This window comes from Peromyscus leucopus, chromosome 12 (assembly GCF_004664715.2).
Source record: "Peromyscus leucopus breed LL Stock chromosome 12, UCI_PerLeu_2.1, whole genome shotgun sequence".
NCBI lineage: Eukaryota > Metazoa > Chordata > Mammalia > Rodentia > Cricetidae > Peromyscus > Peromyscus leucopus.
Window position 1 is genome coordinate 40,154,995 of NC_051073.1, and position 24,498 is coordinate 40,179,492.

General features: G+C 38.1%; 1 protein-coding gene across 1 annotated transcript in view; it reads right to left on the reverse strand.

The window, feature by feature from the left end:
• Nucleotides 1–24,498, reverse strand: part of Tomm70 (translocase of outer mitochondrial membrane 70) — a 32,558-nt gene that overhangs the window by 2,504 nt on the left and 5,556 nt on the right. Inside the window, exons 2-11 of the mRNA XM_028867526.2 lie at nucleotides 17,440–17,613; nucleotides 15,624–15,750; nucleotides 13,651–13,760; nucleotides 12,247–12,395; nucleotides 9,342–9,549; nucleotides 7,359–7,493; nucleotides 6,234–6,341; nucleotides 4,610–4,726; nucleotides 1,760–1,857; nucleotides 142–264 (exon numbers count right to left, since the gene is read on the reverse strand). Coding sequence (XP_028723359.1) covers nucleotides 142–264; nucleotides 1,760–1,857; nucleotides 4,610–4,726; nucleotides 6,234–6,341; nucleotides 7,359–7,493; nucleotides 9,342–9,549; nucleotides 12,247–12,395; nucleotides 13,651–13,760; nucleotides 15,624–15,750; nucleotides 17,440–17,613 — 1,349 coding nt within the window. The remainder of the gene's footprint in view (nucleotides 1–141; nucleotides 265–1,759; nucleotides 1,858–4,609; nucleotides 4,727–6,233; nucleotides 6,342–7,358; nucleotides 7,494–9,341; nucleotides 9,550–12,246; nucleotides 12,396–13,650; nucleotides 13,761–15,623; nucleotides 15,751–17,439; nucleotides 17,614–24,498) is intronic.

Sequence of the window (24,498 nt, forward strand, 5' to 3'; positions counted from 1 at the left end):
TTTAGGGAAGTGTGCATCAAAAGTCCAGCAAAGTTTAAAAATTTAATGGCTATCAATTGATAATCAAATGTATAAAATGAGAACAAAACCCAAAATCTATGGTGCTTCATTACATTTCTAAGAAGAAACTCTAGAAATTACCTCTGCACTTCAATGGTTCCCATGGTTTCATATGCAAAATCACATTTGTTGTCAATTTCAATAGCTTTGCTGATAAGCTCCAAACCTTTATCCAAATCTTGCTTCCACTGAAGTTGAAGTAAACTGGGAATGAAAAAAAGGGCAGTTAGATGGACCCAGTACTGACAGAAATAGAAAGGTATGGTTTGGTTTCTGCCCTCCATAAACACATAACTTAATTTCTAAGGAAAAGCAGACAAAAACAGAACACAGTCAACCCCACCATGGCGGCTTTCGGTCCTGACTTCTGATGGTGAATTGTAGGCACAGATCGCGGTCCAAACTTATTGCCTCTCTATTTCTAAGAAAGAGGGACAACTGATTTTGTATGGAAATACCAAGAGTGACTGACTGCTTCCAAGCCCCTCTCTCTCCCTTCTACCCTCGTCCTGGAACCGGTTTTGACTGTGGAATCCAGTCCTAGTTTTACTCCTGGCCTCAGGTCCCAGGGGAATGTTGTGTATCTGGGTCTCATTTCATTATCTCTTTTCTACTCTTTATTTTTATGTTTATGTGTGCTTCTGTGGATGTATGACACATATGTTCAAGTTCTAATAGAGGCCAAAGAGGGTGTCCGATCCCCTGGAGCTGGAGTTATAGGCAGTTTAGAGTTGCCTGATAACATGGATGTTGGGATCTCAACTTCGGTCCTCTGGAAAATAAGTACTGTTCTTAACTGCTGAGCAATCTCTCCAGTCCCATCCAGACTTAATTTTAGTTTTTTCCCCCCCTTACACTCCACCCAAATATGTATATCCTAACAAATACAGTAATTATTTTAAGCTTAATTTTTTGGGAAAGGTTCTCACTAGCTCAGGTTGGCTTCAAACTCAAGATCCTTCTGCCTCAGCTTCTCTGTATTTTAATTTTTATAATATAGCTTATTTTCCTGCAACAACAACAACAACAACAACAACAATACACACACACACACACACACACACACACACACACACACACACTACAAATTAGTTTTGCAGATGGCCATGATGGTACCCACTTTAATCCCAGCACTTGCAAGGCAGATGGAAATGATCTTCATGCATTCAAAGTCAGCTAGGACTACATAATAAGGATGTCTCCTAACAAACACACCAACAAGCTTGCATCCCAAGAGTCTTCCACAACATACTACAATTAAAATGACTAGTTTCATAGTTAGTCATAGCAGAAATACTATGAACTCACAAACTATTGGTAAATTTAGGCTGTGTATCACGGAACAATCTACGACCACTGTTTTCAAATACTGTTTAATAAATAAATTCCCCCATTTTGGTTGGGGAAGCTGACACAGACAAGGTGCAAAGTGAGAACTGTCCCCTCACATCCATCATGGCAAGCATGTGTCCACATTCACACATATCACACATGCACACATATCACATGCTAAAAAATTTACATACTGTAAGAAATCAATCAATTCATTGATATGTAAAATTTACATACTGTAAGAAATCAATTAATTCATTGATATGTCTACTCTGAATCATTTCTGTAAGGCTAAAAGAAATACTCTATTACTGTGAAAGAAATGTTAGTGTCTTATTGGAACAAACAGAACCAGAAAAATACATACCCTTTATGAACATAAGTTGTAGCATTATCTGGTTCCAAATCAATACATTTATCATACATTTCATCAGCTTTACCAAATTGTTGTTGATCTGTTAATGCCTATGTGAAGAGAAACTTCAGTTATATATATTAATGTAATCGTTAACCTGAAAGTTAAAAGTATACTGTTTATTAAATATTTAAGTTTATTTACCATCAAATTACTGTTTGAAATTGATTTAAGCCAGTTTAAACTTTACATCTTAATTATTCAAGTTTTTAGGTCGTGCCTACTATAACTATGTGATCCTAACCGTCCTGTCTTTTCATGAGTAGCTAAATGAAATCAGACAGTGTGGGAGCTGAAGAACCCAGGAGCCTACTTTAACGATAGCTATCTCATCACATTTTCACAAGTCTATACTTGTACGTATTATAGTAATAGTAAGGGAATTAATTAGTCTAAGGGCTAGACTCATTTCAAAGGGTGCATTATAAATGTATGTTCACTGTCATCAGATTTTCATGGCTACCAGAGCATATTAACTTGGAGATGTGCTAGCACCTAACCCAAGCATTGAGAGTTAAAACAAAATTGATCCTGTATCCCTTTTAAAGAAGCTACGGAAAACAAGCCTTAGATCTACATAAGCACATGTGTAAAGTTACACTGACATCCTCAGTGAATGAATGCTAGTACCACTGTGAAGAGGCTGCCTATGAATCAAACCCACTTAAAAGGGAAAGGAAAAGGGTGATCTGGAGACACGCTGCAGAAGATCTTCCTGGTGCTAGTTCTACTAAAGAGTCTTTGCCTTCCTAATTCCTCACAGAAAGTTATCCAAATTTCTACAACAAGCCCTGAATTCTACAACAAATTTCTACAACTCCTGAATTCTACAACCAAGAATGGTTCCTGTCCACTCTATTACATAGATGATAGATGTTTGTCTTAGTTTACCTTTATATAGTGAGTGGTATCCCTACTCTCCTCACCCACACACCCCACCCCACCCCTGCCCTGTGGTTTTTTCGAGACAGGCTTTCTCTGTGCTGCTCTGGTTGTCCTGGAACTTGCTCTGTAGACCAGGCTGGACTTGAACTCAGAGATCTGCCTGTCTCTGCCTCTTGAGTGCTGGGACTAAGGTGTGTGCCACCACCACTGCCCGGCTAGAGCATGCTTTTATAGTTACTTTGCATGTGTAGCGAGCAACAACACATCATTATTATAAAGAACTGGGCAGAACTAAGACTAAAGAGACAACAACTTCTAGGTTGTTTCATGTCCCAGATGATCCAGTTGTCCAGGGGCGTGTGGAACACATTGGAAGAACAGCCCCCACAAATCAACTTTTTTACAGGCCCCCCTCCTTCAATAAACCCTCCAAGATTTTATGAAATGTCACTAAAGAGCATGAGGGAAAATAAGATAAAACTAGCAACTTAAGAAGGGATTGGAGAAGAGTCTACAAAGCAACTTTTTATTGTTTTCTATTCTGTTATTTATGGAGAAAATCCTTAGGGTTTTCTTTTGTAATTAAGGGGGGAAAAAGGTTAGAATTTGGTATGGTGACAAAGGTTCACAACAACCTCAGTACTTAGCAGGCCAGGTCAAGGAAAATAATGAGTTCAAGGCCACTCTGGGTTGCACAGTAAGATCCTGTCTCACGAAAGGGAAAAAAGAATATACAGAAAAGGCAAATTTCAACTGAAAGACAAAGGGAAGGAAGTTATCCACTTACACAGATGACTCAAAAATCAGTGTTTTTAAGAATTTCAAATTAAAGTTAATTTGGGCTTAAATCTTGCTTTCTGTAGCTTCAACTCTAAAACAAAAGTTTCAAGAATTTTTAGCCAAACTTTGTGGTACATGACTTTAAGCCAAGCACTGGGGGGGGGGGGGGGGGGGTAAAGGGGATGGATCTTACAAGTTTAAAGCCAGCCTGGTATATGTAGTGAGTTCCAGACCAGCCAAAGCTACATAGTAAAGAAAAAAAAAAGAATTTTAGACAGTAGCTCGAGAGAAGCTGTGGTTAAAAGTCCTGACTGCTCTCTCAGACGAACACAGGTTTGATGCCCAGCACCCATAAGGTAGCTAATAACTACCTACAATTCTAATATCAGGGAATATTCTAGCTTGGGGAGGTAGGAGTTAGACATTTCTCACTTTGGCAGCACATATATTAAATTAGGACATTCCAAGAAAGATTAGTATGTTCTCCTGTGCAAGGATGACAGGCAATTTCATTAAGTAAATAGTTCTGAAAACTATTTTATTATGTGATGTAAGCTAGACTCAGAAAGACAAATATCACATGATCTATCTCATGTGCATAATCAAGCGTTGAATTTTTATGTTTATACATGAGTATAAGTACATGGTTACAGGTCATGAAACTAGAAAGCGGACCACTAATGTGTAAAAAGAGGTTTGAGAGACAAATGGGTAACAGAATACATGTAGCATAAAAGTAAAAAAGCAATCGAAAGGGTTACTTTGTATGCTAATTAACGAGAATTTTAAACAAACAAAAGAGAAAGTAAATAATTACAGTTTAGATAACCATTTAAAGGGCTTTGATAGAGTAAAAAGACCCCCATTCCATGGATATTTTCCCTATCATTTAAGTAAAGAGTAAATTTTCTGAAGGCAATTTTGCTAATCCAGTCCTACTAAGCACAAGAGAAATGCTTGCCCAGAGCTTCTCCGCCTTCTGAGCTTAGGGTCAGTTTCCAGACTGTATGACTCAGGACGTAACAATCAAAGCAGAAACAACGCTGCCTGCATCCACAGAAACTGTGATCAGGCTAGCACAATTCCACATGGGATCCAGTTTATGAATGCAGTTCTTAAAAAAATATTTACACTTACCTGGGCATAAAGTGCATAGCCTTCGGCACACCTTGGAAATTTCTTTATGACCTCTTCAAAACCTTTCATAGCTGCCTGGACTTGTGAAGAATTGTTTGCTGTATAAGCCTGGCGATACTGTTTAAAAATCAGAACAACCCAGTCAAAGAGCTAAAGAAACTTCTGGAATCTTAGCATATTATAAAAGATACAGAACATTACAAAAGCATTTCCAGAAAAGCAGATGACTTAATACAATTTGCTGTATCCAAAAAGACTCCAAGGAACAAGCAACTCAGCAGCAGAGAATCAAACACCATGTTAGGACTACAGGACCACTGTGTGTGCTGAAGAAAGCAGAGAAACTCTTAAGGCCTTGTGGTGGTTTGAATGAGAATGGCCTTCATAGGGTTATTAATCTGAATGCTCAGTTCTTACTTTTTTGTGGGGAGGATTAGGAGGTGTGGCCTTATTGGAGCTGTGTCATGGGGGTGGGCTTTGAGGTTTCAAATGTCCATGCCAGGCCCAGTTTCCCTCCCTCCCTCCCTCCCTCCTCCCTCCCTCCCTCCCTCCCTCCCTCCCTCCCTCCCTCCTCCCTCCCTTCTTTCCTTCCAGGGCTCAGATGTGAGCTCTGAACCACTGTTCCAGCACCATGCCTGCCTGTCTTCTGCCATGCTCCCTGACATGATGATGATAATGGACACCCTTTCAAAATGTAGCACTCAATTAAATGCTTTCTTTTCTAAGCTGCCTTGGTTATGGTGTCTCTTCACAGCAACAGAAAACTAAGATGTTAACTAAGCATATAGACGGCATAATGCTGTGAAATGATCCTTTTGTATATTGTAAAGATCTGTTGCTCAAATTGGTTTAATAAAAAGCTGATAGGCCAGTAGTCACCAGCTAGATGGAGAGGAAGCAAGATATACCAGAGAGGTAAATGCCATGAGCTTCACAGCAGCACAGAGATTAACAGAAAGTGGTTAGTCTAAGTCATAAGAGTTAGTTAGTAGTAAGCCTGAGCTATTGGCTGAGCATTTACAATTAATACTAAGATTCTGAGAGGTTATTTGAGAGTACTGCCGGGACAGGAAAACTCCGCCTATACCATAATTTTGATTTATGCACTTTTCTGCAGTGCCAAAATTCAAAACAAGGACCATATACGTGTTAAGTCTTTACACACTCTACCACCAAGCTATAGCCTATCTACAGACTTTTTAATGTAGCAATTTTATTTTCATCTTAAACTTATAAATATTTATAACAACTTTCAATAGGGAGAAAATTATTTTAGGACTGGTCATAGGGAAAGCAGAAGAAGTTAAGTCATGTCATGACTATAAATTATTTCCTCAAATTGTTTTTGAATCCTTTAAACTAGTTTATGGAAGAGAAGGAATTCTGTTATAAAATCAGGAGTTGGTGTGTGGTGCACATGTGCAACAACAGCATGAGGCGCTGAGGCAGGGGGGTTGTGAGTCCAAGGTCAGCTGTGTGTCAAATAACATGCTTCAAACCTCCTTCCTCCCTGAGTTTACCATCTGAGAACAACATGATGCTGTGGACAATGAGATATTCACTTTGTGGAATACGAAGAAATACAAATGGTGCTTATAAAATCACAAGTGAAAGCAGCACCTACCAATGCAAAACATTTCTGAGCCTGTGCCAGAGCAAACTTGGGTCTTAATCTAATACACGCATCAAAATCTGCCACTGCTTCTTCAACTAGATCCAGCAGAATTTTCAGCTAAGGAAAGAATACATAATTAAATGCAATCAAAATAAAAGGCTCAACATTTAAACTTGCACTACATTTCTCTATTTCTCTCCTATTATCAGTTAATGCTCAGCATTTATTAATTATTCAACATAAAATTACTTTGAAGGAAAACAAGTCATAATTCTAAAAACTCAAAACATGTCTGATTTAAAAATAAAACATGATAGCCCATTTTTCACTGCAATTTGGATAAAAAATAAGAAATGTAAAAAATTTATGTGCCTCTGTACATTTCAAAGTAGACTAGACTTTATATAATCACCATTCAATTAATTTCAAGACTCTAAAAATAAAGATAGAAATGGCAAGAATTTTTAAGTGTCATTTCAACACCATGTAACACCTTTCAGAAACACTGGACAAAATTCTCCCCTATAAAGAACTTCAAGTCAGATGCATCTGCAATCCCAGTACTCGGGCTGCTGAGGCACAAGGACTGTATGCTCAGATGAGCTTGCACAACAGGAAAGGCTTAGGTCTAAAATAAATGAACAAATAGTTTTAGTTGTTATAGGAACTGGTCCTCTCTTCTACTACACTGTACTGTACGAAGTCATTTTAAGCAAACTAGACTGGGTGTGTTCTGGGTATTTGGCTCCCTGGATAGTGTTGGGTAGCTTACAACTGCCACCACTCCAGCTCTTGTGGATCTGATACCCTGGCCTCCCTGGGAGCCTGCACTCATACACAAACCCCTACAGACACATACATGTAATTACAAAGAATCATTTCAATGTTTATTAAGTGGGATTAGTGTTTACTTGCTGAAAATTTATAACCTAGGTACACCTAATCAACTAGCTGATCTGCCAAGCCCATATATTTTTGCCTTCCCTATCTTCCATAATACCAAAACTATAATAAACATTCAAGATGTAAATAAAATCCAATCCAATCTCCAAAATACTTAACCTTCAAGAAATTCTGAAATGTAGTTACCAAGTTATCGACCAAAATTGTAGATAAGAACAGACCTAGACCTACCTGTCCTCGGTGGTGATAAACATCTGAGTTCTGAGGATCGATTTCCGCAGCCATGTTGAAATCTTGAGTAGATAGCATAGGCTGCTGCTGCTGCATGCACATGGTGCCTCTTTTGATAAGGGCATTTGCTCGAAGCTACACACCCAAAATAAGAAAACGCTCCTGGTTAATTTTAAAATCTAATTTAGAATAAAAAAAATTCTGTAATGCCTACTATAAAGTTTACCCTGCTAAAGATTGTATGCAAGTTTGGTAGTACATTCACTAAACAGAAGACTGATTACTACAAATTTCAGAGCATTTTATTGTACCCAAAGAGCTCACACACACAGTAAACGCCTCCAACAGAAACCATGTATCTCTGTCTATTTCCTCACATTTATACATTTGGAATGTTTCATATATCATATGGCTCCTTTTCTGCTTTTCATTTAGAATTTTCATTGGTGTGGCATGCATTAGCATTCCTGCTTATGGCACAGTAATATTTAAGTGATAGTGGACATATAGGTTATTTTTATCTTTTGACTGTCATGAGTAATACTGCTGTGAACATTCAGTTATGTATGTATGTCTTAAATTCCCTGGAAACAGCTTTCAGATTACAAGGCAATTATTTGTTTTAACTTCTTTAAGAATTGCCAAACTAATTTCCAAAGACTCTTTACCATTTTACATTCCTACCAGCAACACATGGTTCCAATTTCCCTATGTTCTTACCAGTATTTGTTACAATCCCTGTTTTTTATTTAGAGTCTGACTGCCTGTGCTTTAGGAATGAAGAGGTCTTCCAAAGTTCTGGTTGACACTGTCCCAGCAGGCAGTGGTGCTGGAGCACTTTCTCATGCTGTCATTGGTCATTTGTACAACAGTCTTTGGAGAGCTGTCCAAATCTTTTGTGTATTCTCAGGTTAGGTTCCCTTTTACTGGTGGGTTCTAAGCTTCTATTCTGGATTACAAAGGCTTTATCATATGAAAGCTTCTTGAACATTTTCTTCCATTCTCTGGAAGGTGTTTTCAGTTTTCTGAAACTGTCCTTTCAAGCACAGGCTTACTTTAAGTTATCCTCCCACCTCAGACACCCAAGTACAGGCCACTGTGCCCGGCTCACAAGTTGTTCTTTTCTCTTTTCTACATTCATTTATTTACCATGTGTGGCACAAGCATCTACCACATGATGTGTGTGAAAGTCAGAGGACAACTTGCTTGAGTCCACCTTCCTTCTACCTGTGGGGCTCCAGAGATTGAACTCAAGTCGTCAGCTTTGGGAGCAAGGTCTTTATCTACTGAGCCATCTTGCTGGCACCTTTTTTTTTTTTGAAATTGTATTTTAGGTGTCGTATCTCAGAAACCACTTCCTACTATAAGATAACAAATATTAAATCCTGTTTTTCCTAATAGTTTTATTTTTAGTTCTTACATTTATGTTTTTGGTTCCTTTTGAGTTAATTTTTATACATGGCATACAGTAGATATTATTGCTCCTTTCTGTTAAAGCTATAGGTCATGATCATAAATACAGGTTTCTTCTTCAAGCAATAATATGTATATTTTATAGCAGAATACAATAGTTTTAGTAATTAGGAAATCAGCACAAAAAGAAATTAAGGAAAATTTTGTAGGGTAACTTCAATATGAGAACTTAATTTCAAAAGGATTTTAATAATACTTACAAGAAAGAGCATCATTCACTGACACTACTATCCAAAGATAATTTTTAGTAGGCCATAGCCACAAGAGGGAGCTAATAATGGCAACTGCTGTAGAAACAAGATGTCTATTTCTTACCTAAAGATAAATAGTACCCCTTCAGATTCACTACAGCAATAGTAATAGATGCAGATGCCTCAAAATAAAGAACAGCCTTTCAGAGAACTGCTAGCGAAAGGTATGGAGCTTTGCTAAGGTATCAAGCAATGCAACTGTATAAGAAATCACGTTCACTTTCTGACTTTCCACACGCACACACATTTCCAAACGTACCTTCACATTAGCGTCCTTCAAACTGATGACTTTATCTAAGTCAGGTTTGGCGGCATTGGCACTGCCAATGAGCAGGTAGAAGGTGGCTCGCAGTAGTAAGGCTTCCGCCATGTATTTGCCTTGAGCATCTATTTCCTTTGAGCATTCGCTTATGATCTTGTCATAGTTTTCTTCTTCCATATACTGTTTAGCTTTTAAATATCCAGAACTGAAGATGAAAGCAAACAGGAGATCATTACTAAGGAAAGATCAAATGCTAAAACTTGCCACATACGGCACTCCAAACTGTCATTTCCTCCTATATTAATCCGTCAGAATGGGACTGGAGCTGGGGCTAGAGATTAAACTGACTAAGATTTCTTAACCAGCAGGATTTTCTTGATACCTCCAGAAACAGTTTTCAAGCAGAGGCAGCAGCAGGGTCACTGGCAGAATGCTTAGTACCATGTGAGGTGAGCTAATGAGAAAGACACTCTTCTGTAATACGGATGAGGACCTTGTCTTACTTCCTGTCTGGGGCCTATCAGTAGTGTACTCAATAGCTATTCAAGGGATAAGAGAAGAACACAGAAGGAAATAGACAATAGTCAAGGCAAGAAGAGTGGCCAGGCCTGTGTTTTGTACAGATCATTGTTTTATGGAGGATGGAGTGAGTAAGGAAGAAAAACTAGAAGTAAAAACACTGAAGTGTCTCAAAAATAGATTTATTGTTCCACCTTAAGAAGCAGACCCAGAATTAGCTCAGTTCACCAGACTTGCGAGGCAAGCACCTTTACCCAACAAGCGAACTTGCAGAGCCCCTAGAATGATCTCTCTTTAAAAACACAGCGAACACATTCCTCCTCTTTCTCCTCCCTCTCAGTGTTTTCTTGTCAGGGTTTCTCTGTTTAGCCCTGGCTATCCTAGGACCTGCTCTATAGATCAGGCTGGCCTCGAACTCAGAGATCCACCTGCCTCTGCCTCCTGAGTGCTGGGATTAAAGGTGTGTGCCACCACCGCCTGGGTACAATATTCTTCTTCTAGGATGGTTGCTACTGGAGATGCTTAATGAAGAGGTTTCTGACTGAAAAAAAAGTATACCACAAGACTTCTAAGACATTTGATTTATGACAGTTGAATATTAACATGACATGAAAATGATAGACTTTGGAAGTATATACTTCAAATTTCTATCTTGCCGTAGACTAGAGACATGTGGCACAATACTGTGCAACGATGCTGAAGAGCCACAGCTCCCAGTCACCACAGGACTACAAGTAAATAAATGACAGCATACTATATTGTTCAGTGGGCTACATAAAGTAAATGCATACTTGACTTACCGTATTTTCAACTTACAATGTATTTATAGGGGGTTAATCCTTCATAAGTTAAAGGGCATCTGTATTAAAGAGCATTGTAAATTAAAGTTTAATTTCTCATTTCAGTTGTTATATTCTAGATAGTGTTCTCAACCTGAGGGTTGGGCATTACGATTCCTAACAGTAACAAAATCAGTTGAGGTAGCAACAAAATAATTCCATAGTTGGGGGGTTGCCACAATATGAAGAACTGTATGAAGGGTTGCAGCATTAGGAAGGTTGAGAACCACTGGTCTATATAGAGAAAACTAGTATGTGATTCACAAAAAAAATTATATCAAACTCTTCTAACTTCACACTAACCTTTTACTTTTTATTTTGTTGCTCAGATTACCAGTGTAAGAAAATAGGAGCAATTATATTAAAATCAGATCGAAAGCAAATACTGAAAACATGGTAAGTAATTACATAGGTCTCTAAACCCTCAAACAACCCTGTAAGCTATGAATTAGAAGTACTAGTTTCATCAAAAAGAGGATGACGCTAAGGCTCAGAGAGAGACCGAACTACAAACCACAAATTGCAGCAACAGTTCCAGTTGTGAGCTCTTCTGAGTTTATGATTCACAGCCTGGCATTGCTCACCATGGCTCATAGAATATGATTAACTTTGCTCTAGCTTTTATGGGATGAAAACTATTTACTTAGCAGAAGAGGAAATTATCTGTATCACTGTTAATAAAGTTAAGTGACATCTGAAACATATTTCCCAACTATGACTTTCTGAAAGATTGTATACCAATTAACATTTACATATCTTGGTGTAATTGCAGACTTGCTTAAAACTCAGTTATGTTTTACTACAGGGAACAGTATTCTTCTCCCTTCCACACACATTAATAGACTAGTAATATTGCCTTCTCTCATGGAAGAGTTAGTCTAACTGAAAACCACAAGCACTGACAGATATGAATGAATAGGAAGACATCACAAGGTCTCCAGCCATAAAGGCACTTGTCCTTTGGTTTCAGCTTTCTATAGTATCAAAGACAAGTCATTAGGAATGTCACTGTCCTGGACAAGCAGAAAAACCTTAAAGAAATTTATAGCATTGCTAATCGTTCATCAGCGTATAAATGAGAACTACCCCGCACTTAAACTTAAGGTAGTACCCTTTATTCAAATCACCTACCAACAGCGCCCTTGACTTAAGGGGTATTTTCTTTTTTCTTTTTTGAGACAGGGTTTCTCTGTGTAGCTTCGCGCCTTTCCTGGAACTTGCTTTGGAGGCCAGGCTGGCCTCAAACTCACAGAGATCCGCCTGCCTCTGCCTCCTGAGTGCTGGGATTAAAGGCGTGCACCACCACCGCCCGGCAGTATTTTCTTGATAACCTCACTAAGATCGTAAAAGCAGTAGCCAGTAAAATCTGAAGTACCAGAGAAATAACAGATAACTGCTAGAAAGAGGTATATCTACAGTTATATACAACTTAGTTATATGTAACTGTATCTATATGTATATTTTCCTTTAAAGGTGACTGTGAATCTGTTTGTGCTCCATGGTCCCAAAGCCCACCCAGCAGACACCATGCTCAGCATACTTACTTTTCTTTTACTTCTAAAGCTTCTCCTTCCTTGTCTTTATCTTCGTCAGACTTCTCTCCTTTAAGCATTGGTTGAGAAATTATATCATCCGTGAAAGAACTGAAGTAAGACTTAATAAACTGTGGCGATGGCATCAGAGGTTCACGGTTCTGAAATTCAACCATGTTTAAGCTTCTTTTTTAAATGAGAAAACACTAATCAAAGAAGCAAGTACACTGCAGAGTAATGACTTATAAACAGTGGATTTTCAGTTTCAAATTAACAGACAGTGTTAAGCTCTAAGCCACAGGGTAAGACTGGGAATCTAACATGTTTCCCAGGTGATTGTAAAGAATTCCGTTATGAATTGCTCAAAAGCAAAAAAGTTCTGGGCCCTAATACAGTTAGTTTATATTGCTCTTGGATTAACAGTGCATGTTGATACATGAAAGCCTATGTTAAGGAAACCAGGTGTTTGTTGTTCTGAGACAGGGTCTCACTCTACACTGACTAGCTCCTCTTCAACTGGGAATCCCCTTGCTTTGCCTCCCAATTACTGGAACTATAGGCATGAACCACCTAAGCCTAGCTATAGAGATTAGTTACAAAGATCAATGTAGGAGAAAATGGAGTCATCAGTAAAGGAAACGCGAACAAGTGCCCTGAATTCCTGCAATCAGCAGTACATCACCAGTCATTTCTGGCTAAGCTCTGTCACTCTCTTAGCACTCTACTTACCTCTCCCCTCTAAAACATCTTTTATACTTAATGACATCTCTCCCATTAAAGCAAACCCCCGTAAGGGAAGAGACTGGGCCTTCTCTCTTCTCTCCCTCAGATAGGGCCTCAAATTCATGGTGCTCTTCCTATCCTAGCCTCCCAAGTGCTTGAATTACATTATAGAACTGCCAGCTTGGATCTGGGACCAAGCGTTTGTACACACTGCTCTAGCACGGAGCTTTAACTGAATTACATTAAGAGCTACCAGCCTGGATCTGGGACATGTAATTGTATCCGCTGTTCTAGCATAGAGCTTTGTTTAAAAATTAATGATACGGAGCAGGAGTTGGCAAATATTTTTTTTTATAAAAGATCAGGTGATAAACAGAGAGACACTGTAGACTACATAGACTTTGTATACTTGACAACCACTAAAATGTATTGCAGCAGCACAAAAGTAGCCCTAAACAATATGCAAGTGGTTAACATATAGGAAGCAGACTGGATTTGGTCTTTGGGCAATCTCCAATACATAAAATGAATTCTAGTCTCTGAGTACAGGTTTGGGCTTACTGAAAATGGATATACCATAACAACCTAAGAGTAGGAGAAGGAGAAACACAACCCAGTTCTAGTTTCAGCTGTTATCATAACACTGTCAGTCTCAAGGACTATCCAACTGTTCCCCAACTCATATTAACTTACCTTGTATTTTTCTTTGGCGTTCTCTTTCCCGAGAAGTTTAAGGACTTTATCAGCTAACAGCATGCTCTGCTCGTTTTGGAAGCCTTCTAATATACACACGGCAGTAACATCTGGAAACGATGTGAAAGTAGAATTATGGAATTATTGTGAAGATGACCAGCAGCATCAAATAGGTACAACTAAACTACAAAATGGCAAACTCAACTCAAAGCAAGGCGGGACTGTTTAATTATCAAGAAAGTGTCACTACTTTATTCCTCTGGGGGTTTTCTCACCTGTGAAATGAATGGGCCTATCCTGTTTATTTCTGATGTGTGGCAATGCTCTAACGTTCTGTAGATAGCAAAGAAAACAAGGAGTCCAGAATCTTTTCTGACTAGTAACACAAGGCAAGTGGACACAACAGACGCTCTCACATCTTGCTTTGCTGCCCAGGCTGTTATCAAACTACTGCACACAATTAATCCTAAGTAGCTTTTTTAAAGCCTTCAAGTTATTCCCTGTCTCTAAAGCTACTTTGCCACAGAATTCAAAATCTGCCTGAAAACACCACTTTCAACTGGTTATGCCTTAGCTCACAATCCAGTGGTCTGAAATGTGAAAGAACAGAAGTTCCTTAATCACTTAGCCTTTTCCTCCAAGTATTCATTCAGTAGCTGTTACTTCTCTTTCTATTCTTCATTGTTCACAAGTCCACAGCCTAACTCTTCCAAACAAGTCAACAGGGCATTACAATTCCCTTCTAACTTTAGCTAGCTCTAACGCCATTCTTCATTTCTCACCCCATTTCTTTGATCTAAATTCCAATCAACCTCTTCTCTGCCAATTACATCTGCTTCAAAGTCTAGTTCAAAGCTTAGTATTCCCATTTTAAAAACAATATTCTTTCAACCATTATATGATGTCACAAAACCTTTAAATTTTCTTTTTTTCTTTTCTTTTTTTGAGCTGAGGACAGAACCCAGGGCCTTGTGCTTGCTAGGCAGGCGCTCTACCACTGAGCTATATATCTCCAATCCCCTTTAAATTTTCTAACATGATCTAAATAAAACAGCCACATCCTTTAAAAAAAACAAAACAGAATAAAAAAAGCATTTTAGGCTCAGCTCAATGGCGGAAAGCATGCTTAGCATCTGTGAGATCCTGAGTTTTTATTCCCTAGTATCAACCCCCAAAAGTTATCGAAAGAGTAATTGTGGCTAAATTTTATTACTGATGTTTTTAAAGAACTTGTGAACATGTACTGAAAGTACTTTTAGACTGTAGAAATTACACTTTGGTTTAGCATCACATCACTTAGAAAAATGAACTTTAAAAGCCCGTGACCTGTACTTTAATTGCAGTTTTGGAAGCAGACATGGCCAATTACAGGCAAAAGAACATTTGTAACATTTTCCGAGAATGACACACTCTGCAATTGTGTAGAAAATACGAAGGGCAAAAAGCATCTTCCTTAATGATTCACCTCCAAATTATTTCACATTCCTACAAGAAAGTGGTTGAAAATATGCCAACACTAACCTGCTAAAACTACTTTTCTGATTTCTTTAGTCAAAGAGTTATTCAATGAGTCTTAATACTTATTAATAATTCCTCAGTTAAGGTTGGGCGTGGTGGTGCACGCCTTTAATCTCAGCACCTCCTTAGTTGGGAGGCAGAGGCAGGTGCATCTATGTGAGTTTGATGTCAGCTAGTCTACATAGTGAGTTCCAGGACAGCCAGGTTATATAGAGCCTGTCTCAAAATCACCAATAATAAAAACCAAACAAACAATGAAAAATTCCACAGTTGAAAACAGAGAGAACTTACATACCAGTAATTTCAATTTAGAGAACAAAATTCTCAACTGGGGAACAGTTTAACATTGAAAGACAATTAGCTGCTTTCTACACTCACAGGCAGTTTCATATAAATTGACTAATGACCACAAAGCCTCCAGCAATTTTCCTATGAAAACATAGAAAGACCCTCACCTTCTAAACACTCCTTCTTATTGTCTAGCTTCTCATGGGCTTTTGCACGTCTAAAGAGAGCTTTCACATATTTGGGATTAAGTTCAACAGCCTTTGTACAATCTTGTGCCACCTCTTTCCATTTTTGCTGTAATTGAAAGCATGAAAAGAACAAAAAAAAAGTTACATTGAAAACAGTTCAACAGAATTGAGTTTTCAAAACCTAACAGGCCAAGAGTTAAGAGTGCCTTAATAAAAGTATTCCCAAGAATAACTAGACTATACTATAAATTCACGTGTGCACGCGCGCGCGCACCCCCCCCCCCAAATAAAGACACTACACCAGATTTCTACAAATAGGCAATGAAGATATTTAGACTTTCTACCTGAGACCCACCTGTGTCTTTGTGCTCACAGCACATTTTCACTCCTGCTAAAACTGAGAAAAGTAGTCCCTTTTATCCTGGTGATGTGGATCCACACCTTCCCCATGCCAAGATCTTGACTCTTTCAGTTATTCCTTCTCTGCAAAAGTCCACTTCTCTTCTGAACCATCCCATGACACGGACACATGCCCAGACCTCGTTACTCTACAGTTACTACCTACTTAGCAGCAACCTGTCATCAGTTCATCTCACTGCCACTTGACTTGCTGTCTACATTCCTGGCTGCTCCCTTTCAATTTATTTGGCTGCATTCCTTCCTTCTACTTGACTACATGCTACGATCTTCAAGGACTCACCTCTCTCTTCTCCTTGGGTGACTGACTGGCTTTATTTTACATCTAAAATCAGGTGATCCACAAAGTTATCACTAGCTGGGCTACCCTGCTAAATTACAAATGTGTGTTAAAACTATCCACTTAGCTGCCTTGCTCCTTCTCCACCTTTATGGTATTAAATTCTTTTGTATTTACTTTTCATATCCAATGCAATAGCAAATTTTGCTGGTCTTCAGATTTCTTTTACATGCTGTGTAGGCTATCCCAACAACATGCTGTCATCCTTTCTAATTCAATATATTCTTGACAGAACAGTGGGAGAAATCTTGGATGATATTCCTCCCCTGCTAAAATCCCTTAAATACTTACTTCCACTGTACTCAGAATCAACTGCAAATTCATTTTGTTTCATTTATTCATCAGTTTCTTCAGCCAAGGTCTTGCTATGTAACCCATACTGGCCATCAACTCATGATCCTCTACCTCCCAAGTGCTAAGAACACAGAAATCTAGCATCACACTTAGCTCAAATGTAAACTTATTGCCTACCGGCTTTTCCTGATTTTGTCCCTGCTCATTTCCACTTTCACTTACTGGACTCAGTAGACTTTACTTTTGTAAACACCAAATGCTCATCTCAGAGCATTTACATGTCTTGGTTCCTCTACTAACACCCTCTTCTCCACTGTTTAAATGCATCAATCCTCTCTGAAAGCATACAGTCCTACTACAGTCTTTAATAAGAATGAAAGATTTGGCTACGCTGATATAAAAACTATATGAGACACGACAGCAACAAAAGACATGGGCACAAACAGCACGTGTAAAAGGATTTCATCTCTTTCTTCCTTTTGCATATTGTTGACAGAGAGACAGAAAGTTGAACAAATAGTCTCAAACTGTTGAGGAGGCCAGAATCACCATGAAATGTTAACCTTCTAAACTATCTGATTTTAATAAAAATTAAAATTTGTAGAATTTTGGTGTACATTTTTGGCTAGCAACACTGAAATGAAAAATTCTTATAATTTCAAAATAACTTCAAAAAGTGCATTGGATCTGAGCAGAATTAACTGAGACTTTAAACAGATAAACAGGAAACACCAGAGTACATACCAACTGTTCAAAGGCAGCAGCTCTGTTCTGATAAAATGTAGAAAGGTCTACATTCTTCTCAGTAGGGCACAAACTAATAGCTTCAGTATAGCACTGGATAGCTTGTTCATATTTTCCTGCTTTGAAATATTTGTTGCCTTTGTTTTTAGCTGCTTGGGCTCTATCCAGAGAATTCTGAAATGAGAGAAAACCATTATTAAGAACTGACGTTCAAGAATAAATTCAGACCACAGTGATTAAACAAGCTGATGAAAGATGAGAAGATAGGATGGCTGTTTACAGTTTAAAACCAAAAATACTAACACGTTAAATATCATTTCTGCCAATGTTAGAAGTGACAATGTTAATGTCTGCCAACCAAATGGCTATCAAGACATGTTTGCCAGCCAAAGTTATTTAAACCCCTTGTTTTGGAAAAATCTAGTCCCAGTGTATGAAAACCAGTAACCATAGCTGGGTATGGTAGCACAAACCTGTAATCCCAGCACTAGAAAGTATAAGGCAAGAGTTGAAGGCCGTCTGGGCTAAAGAGCAAGACCCTATTCAAAAGCAAATAGCAACAGTTAAATAAAAAAGAGGCCAATAGATCCTCAACTTCACATTTTGAGCAGCAGCAAGAATCCCTATATCAAGGCAGAAGGCATAGACAAAGGTAGGCTCCTGCTAACAAGAGAGTACCTAGCCTCTCTCAAAATGCTTATTATTTATGTCTATCAGTTAAGACACTGTTAAGGCAACCATTGGCAGGTAAAGGGTAGTTATGACCAAAATGATGGGGTCATGTCAGCTGATCCCTTATAACCCTCAGAGGATTTTGATAATGGCTTCAAACATATATACTACTGCTTTTCTTTTTGGAGGTACTAGGAATCAAACCCAGGGCCTCTCACAGGCTAGCAAGCTTCCTGTTTACTCTTTGTTGCCCTTCTTTAGCATCTTATAGGGTTTTTTTTTTTTTTTCTCAGTATACTATACAAGGAAGGATTTGTAGGTAACTCAAACTATTTCACATAGGGATATAACCTAGATAGTGTAAGCTGGACAGTACTAACAAGATATATATGCATTTTTTTTTTCCAAGACAGGGTCTCTTTATGTAGCTTTGGAGCGTGTCCTGCAACTCACTCTGTAGACCATGCTGGCCTTGAACCTACAGAGATCCACCTGCCTCTGCCTTCTGAGTGCTGGGATTAAAGGCATGTGCCACCACTGCTCGGCAAATATATGTATTTTTAAAACCAAGATGTGGGATAAAAGCAACCAAGAACACAAATCAATAGATGAGTGAAAATCTTTCATTTGTCAACAGATTTATTCATCTTCTAAAAGCTTTTCCAGTATAAGTCAAACAGCAATCATGAAACATATTTCAAGAATAAATAGGTTACATGAATGTCCCACCTGCAGCCAAGGCTTCATGTGTCCTAGGATAGCTATGAATACAGCTAAGAACAAAATTGTAATCTTACTTAGAACTTCGTGATATTTTTTGGGGAAGGGGGGACACATCCATGGGACTATGAAAACATACTGGAACCAACAAAAAAAAAAAAAAAAAACAAATCAGGCATGGCAATGCACACCTTTAATCCCAGCACTCTGAGTTGGAGGCCAACCCATTCTACAAAGTGAGTTCCAGAACAGCCAGGACTACATAGGGAAACCCTGTCTTGAAAAACAAAAAAAGAAAAGGAAAAGAAAAAGAAAGAAAGAAAGAAAGAAAGAAAGGAGGGAGAGAGGGAGGGAGGGAGGGAGGGAGGGAGAAAAGAAAGAAAGAAAGAAAGAAAGAAAGAAAGAAAGAAAGAAAGAAAGAAAGAAAGAAAGAAAGAAAAGATAAAACGGCAAATGAGAACCCCTGTGTGACATTAGGAGGACAACCATCAGGGTGATAGTTGGACAGTTTGCATTTGGGATAACCTCATTAATTGCTTTTCTCAACCAGAAAAAAGCACAAGTCATATTGCATTAGGACTGTGTCATCCAGAAGGGAGGATGGGTCTCTTTCCAAAAAACCACAAAGGGAAATTGCTAACACTGAAAGAAAGACAATGCATGCAAGAGAAGCACCTAACTCCAACAGAAAACTGCTATCTGATAAAGAAACTGAGTAGCAAGAGAAGGTAGTGGGGAGAAGTTGCTGGAGCTTGAACTCAGGGCCTCTTACATGCAGAGTACAAGTTCTACCACCGAAATACAAAACGCCTACAACCTACAGTTAGACATCTTGAAAAGGAAAAAAAAAATTAATATAATTAACATAATAGAGGGCCTATATTACAACAAGTACAGCTGAAGAACAAATTAAGTACAAGATGGAATCAAGGAAACTTCCAGAATGCAATGAGAACAGAGGATGGGGTGAGAAATTTGAAGGAAATAAGCAAATTTAGTTCCAAAATAGTTCCAACATCTATCTACCAAGGTTCCAAGGGAAAGACATAAAGAGGGTATAAAAAATTAGGAAAAAAAAAAAAACCCTACATTTTTAAAAACATGTTATGCTGAAATTTATATAGCAAAAATCCCAAAGATGCTTAAGTAGAAAAGAAAATCAGGTTAACTACAAAAGAACAAATCAGGTACCACTGCCAAGATTAGGTCCTGACAAATAATTAACTATCACAAAGCTCTGAAGCAAGAATCTCAACTCAAAATTCTGTAATTTGACAAACGAGTGTTCGAAGTTAAATACAACATAGACATACATGACACCACAGCTTTAGTACTAAATGAACCTAGAGCAGGCGAACGGCCAATATATTGAAAGGCAGAAAGGATGGCACAAGAACAAAAAATAAATATAGCAATAATCATTAATGATACTAATCAGTAATAAATGTGAATGGGTGAGTCTTTGATTAAGATTTTCAAGTTGTTTAAAAGCAAAACTAAACGCTGCCTAAATAAGATGAATTAAAGCAAAATGACACAGAAACATTTAAGAAAGGAAAAATACTATAAAAGGCACATATAACACAAAAGGCAGTATCTAAGGACCACTCTAAAAAGCTACAGATGGAATGTAACATAGTTCTATTGATAAAAGTACAATCTGCCCAAAAGTATAATTATTGATCTTTTTGCTTAATAAAACTTTAAAATAAACAATTTGACTGTCTTCAATAGTACATAAAACAAAAGAAAAGCATTATTTTATTTAGCACAGTAAATTTTCATTGTTTCTGAGTTACTGGAAGACTGTTCACTACCATAAAACATAAGGGACTATTTATGTAGAAAATAATGTACATAACTATCAACACATTTCAGTTATTCCATATATTTGTTTTGTTTTTTGTTTTTTGAGACAGGGTTTCTCTGTGTAGCTTTGCGCCTTTCCTGGAACTCACTTGGTAGCCCAGGCTGGCCTCGAACTCACAGAGATTGGCCTGCCTCTGCCTCCCGAGTGCTGGGATTAAAGGCGTTCACCACCATCGCCTGGCCAGTTATTCCATATTTTAACTAAAGACTTTCTGGTCATAGTACAGAACTCTGTTTCCTTAGCACAAACAGGCAATGAATTCCTCCTCCTAAATCACAAGAACTCAAGGAGAATCAGTTGGAGCTAGGACTGACAAATGAAGAGGATGGGGAGGAACCTGGAGAAAGGGATACGAGATTTAAGAAAGGGCAGCACTTTTCATTTAACAAAGTCTAAATGTGTGAAAATCAACAAACTGAATCTCAACTAGCTACTTACTTTTTAATTTGTATTTATTTTTATGCATATGGTGTGTTGCATGCATGAATGTCCATGCACCACATGAGGCCAAAAAAAGGTATCAGATCTTCTGAACTGTGATAACATATGGTTATCAGTCACTGTATGGGTGCTGGGAATTGAACTCAGGTCCTCTTACAAGAGCAACAAGTATTCTTAACCTGAGCCACCTCTTCAGCCCCTCATTAAGTTTTATAACAATTTCCTTTTAAAATTATACTGATTTCTTAAGTCTACTTAATGTCCTTATTGTACTACTGAAAATAAATGGTGGTCTGAAGACAGAGTTGAAAAAGAATCCAATTATACAGACACACAATGAACTGGCAAACTCTTCTGAGAGCCACTTAACTACAGTGTATCACAATGTTCACCACCAGGCCTCACCTTCTGACTCCCTGGACTCCTATTATTTTCTGGCCCATAGCTTCTCTGCAATAAAGCTGCAGGGAAGAGATGGCAACACAGCAAGGATAGTCATGAGAGGCTACCTTTTCCCACATGATGAACTTTATCAACAAACACTAGCCTTCTGCTATACCCAAAACTAGGCTTTTCAGGCAAAAATTAAATGGACTGAGGGAAAAGAAGACCACAATAGACTTTTTTTTAATACAAGGGGTTTTAATTCCACCCCCACAGAAATCTTTTCGTACTGTTTTTCAAAGGCATTTCATTGTCCACGCTCTTGAGTTATATTAAATATCTTTAGAATTAAAGGCAGAAGTTAGGGGAGAAAACACCTCAAAACAATTCTGAAAGTGTATTTTCACAAATGAAGAATGAAGACAAGAAGATCTCAAACATAATGGGAACATCATGAGAAGCCAGTTCTATCTTTTCATGTAGTCTACTGGTCTATTCATAAGCTACTAAAGTTATTAAAAGAAAGGAAAGCGTCATTTAAACATTACTGGAAACAACTTGATTTTGGTAATCTTTTCACAGTGCTATAAATTTTATAATTAAATTTTATGAAAAGTTATTTCTCCTGAGTCTTTTATCACAATTAGTTTTATTACACACTGGTCGCATACATGCATGTTTGGCAAGCTTAAAGAACATTAATCTTGGTGACTCAGTTCACAGCGTGCATGCAGTATAAGATGACCTAAGTTTGGTCCTACATAAAAAGCCAGGCATGCTGGCACTTGTGTAATCCCGGAACCGGGCAGAGACAGGTGAATCCCTGGGGCTGCCTGGCTGGCCAGCCAGCTTAGTCTAATCAGAGCCCCTGGTCCCAGTGAGAGAACCTGTCTTAAGAAACAAAGTAGACCAGCTTCTGAGACATACTACCCGAAGCTGACCTCTAACCTTCACACCCATGTGTGTGTGTGCATGCACACTCACAAACATTAATAAATACCACATGCTAATCCCACTTAGGGAAGCTCAGATAAGATCACCTGATACCAGCAGAATGGTGGTGGCCAGCCTGGCAACCTTGGGAAGACTTGTTTAATATTAAAACAAAGCTAAAATTCCCTCAGTCTCTCCGAGGATAGTATGAAGAGAGTAAGTCTCATGTGTCTACTTTCCTCAAAGAAGGCAATACAAGGCCATAAATTTAATCTTTGGATATTGGAAAAGAATATAAATAAATTAAAGATGTTCCTTTCTCCTTGTTATGTCATACTACCAATTACTTAAAATTATAAAATTTAACATTTTCTGCCCCAGATTTGAGTAAGTTCCTTCTCCTCATAATGAATAATCACTAGCAGTTATGCCCATGTGATTCTAATAAATCAATCCAACAATTATCTGGATCCAAAACTGGAGGATCATGGAAATGATGCATGAAGCACATCAGTTATTGTCAAAATTGCTTATGAAATATTATATTTTTGGTTGTGAGCCTAGCCTTTAACAGTCGAGCCATCTCTCCAGCCTGCTTATGAAATATTCTTAAGAGCTTCATACTGAAGACATAATGCATAAAGCCATGACAGAATTAAAAATATGCCCAAGGGAGGAGTCAAGCTCCATGGATCTGACTTAGGTACATGTTACTTCTATACTGTATGGTATAGCTGGCTTGTGTTTATGGAGGATGCTTTAGGAAATTAAGAATCTTCATCAACAGAGCAACTCTCACCATATCTGCCCACTTGCCTACACATACAAGCCAAACAAACAAAAAACAAAAAACCCCAACCAACCAACCAACCAACCAATGCTTATACTCTGGAACTAAACAAAGGAAACACTCAAATATGATGCTCACTACAGACTTATTCCATTCCATGCAAATAGAAATCTCCAGCACAACCAGTTCTTTTTCTTTTTTGCCACGAAAGCACAATTTAGTTCATGCCGTCTGTGTGTGGCAGCCAGAAATTGATGTTGGGATATCTTCCTCAACTGCCTTTCTACCTTATTTTTTGAGATGGTGAGAACCGGTCCTTATGGCAGTTTTGTCTAGACTGGCTGGCTAGTGAGCCTCTAGGATGCACATGCCTCTCTTCTCTCAATGCTAGGGTCTCCAACTGCCTTTTACGTGAGTACTAGGAATCTGAACTCGGGTTCTCAGACTTGATCAATAAGCATGTTACTTTCTGAGTCATATCCCCAAGCTCTAAATTCATAACTACACATTTGTCCCTCCATGTTCACGGATTCAACAAACTGTGAAATGAAAATATTCAAGGGAGAAAAACAAAAAAAAAAAAACAAAAACAAAAACAAAAACCCTTAACTGCTGTTGGCACATATTGATTAGGCCTCAAAAGATCTGTATCAGATCTTGAATCTGTACTACATATACACACTTTTGTTTTTATTATTCCAAAAATAGTAAGTAAATAACACTTACCTTGTATTAGGTATTACAGATATATCAAGAAGACATCAGCATGAGTATGCATATAAAGTATGATGTATACTTTATACAAAAGTATCACACACACACACACACACACACACACACACAAACCAAAAAAACAAAACAAAACAAACAAACAAAAAACCCCAAGGCACTCAAGTTTGGACATCCCTGGCACCAATCCTTTGTAGACAGAGACACAGCTATACAACAACCAAAAGGTAGTCTTAATCCCGAAGGAACATGCTATGTGCTAGTATAGAATACAAGTAAATGACCAATTTCAAGTGAATTACTACTAATCAAATACTGAAATCTCAATCTACATAAGCAACACGTTAGACTAGTAGTAAAGCACACAGCTGACAAGAAAATTATTAGTTCAAAGAATAGCAACTACATATGCACATAAATCCAAATGTATGGGGTAAAACAGAATCAAAAGCAGGTATCTCAGGCTATACATTTAAGAAACAATGAAAAGCATTAAATATATCTTTTCTCTCTTCAACCA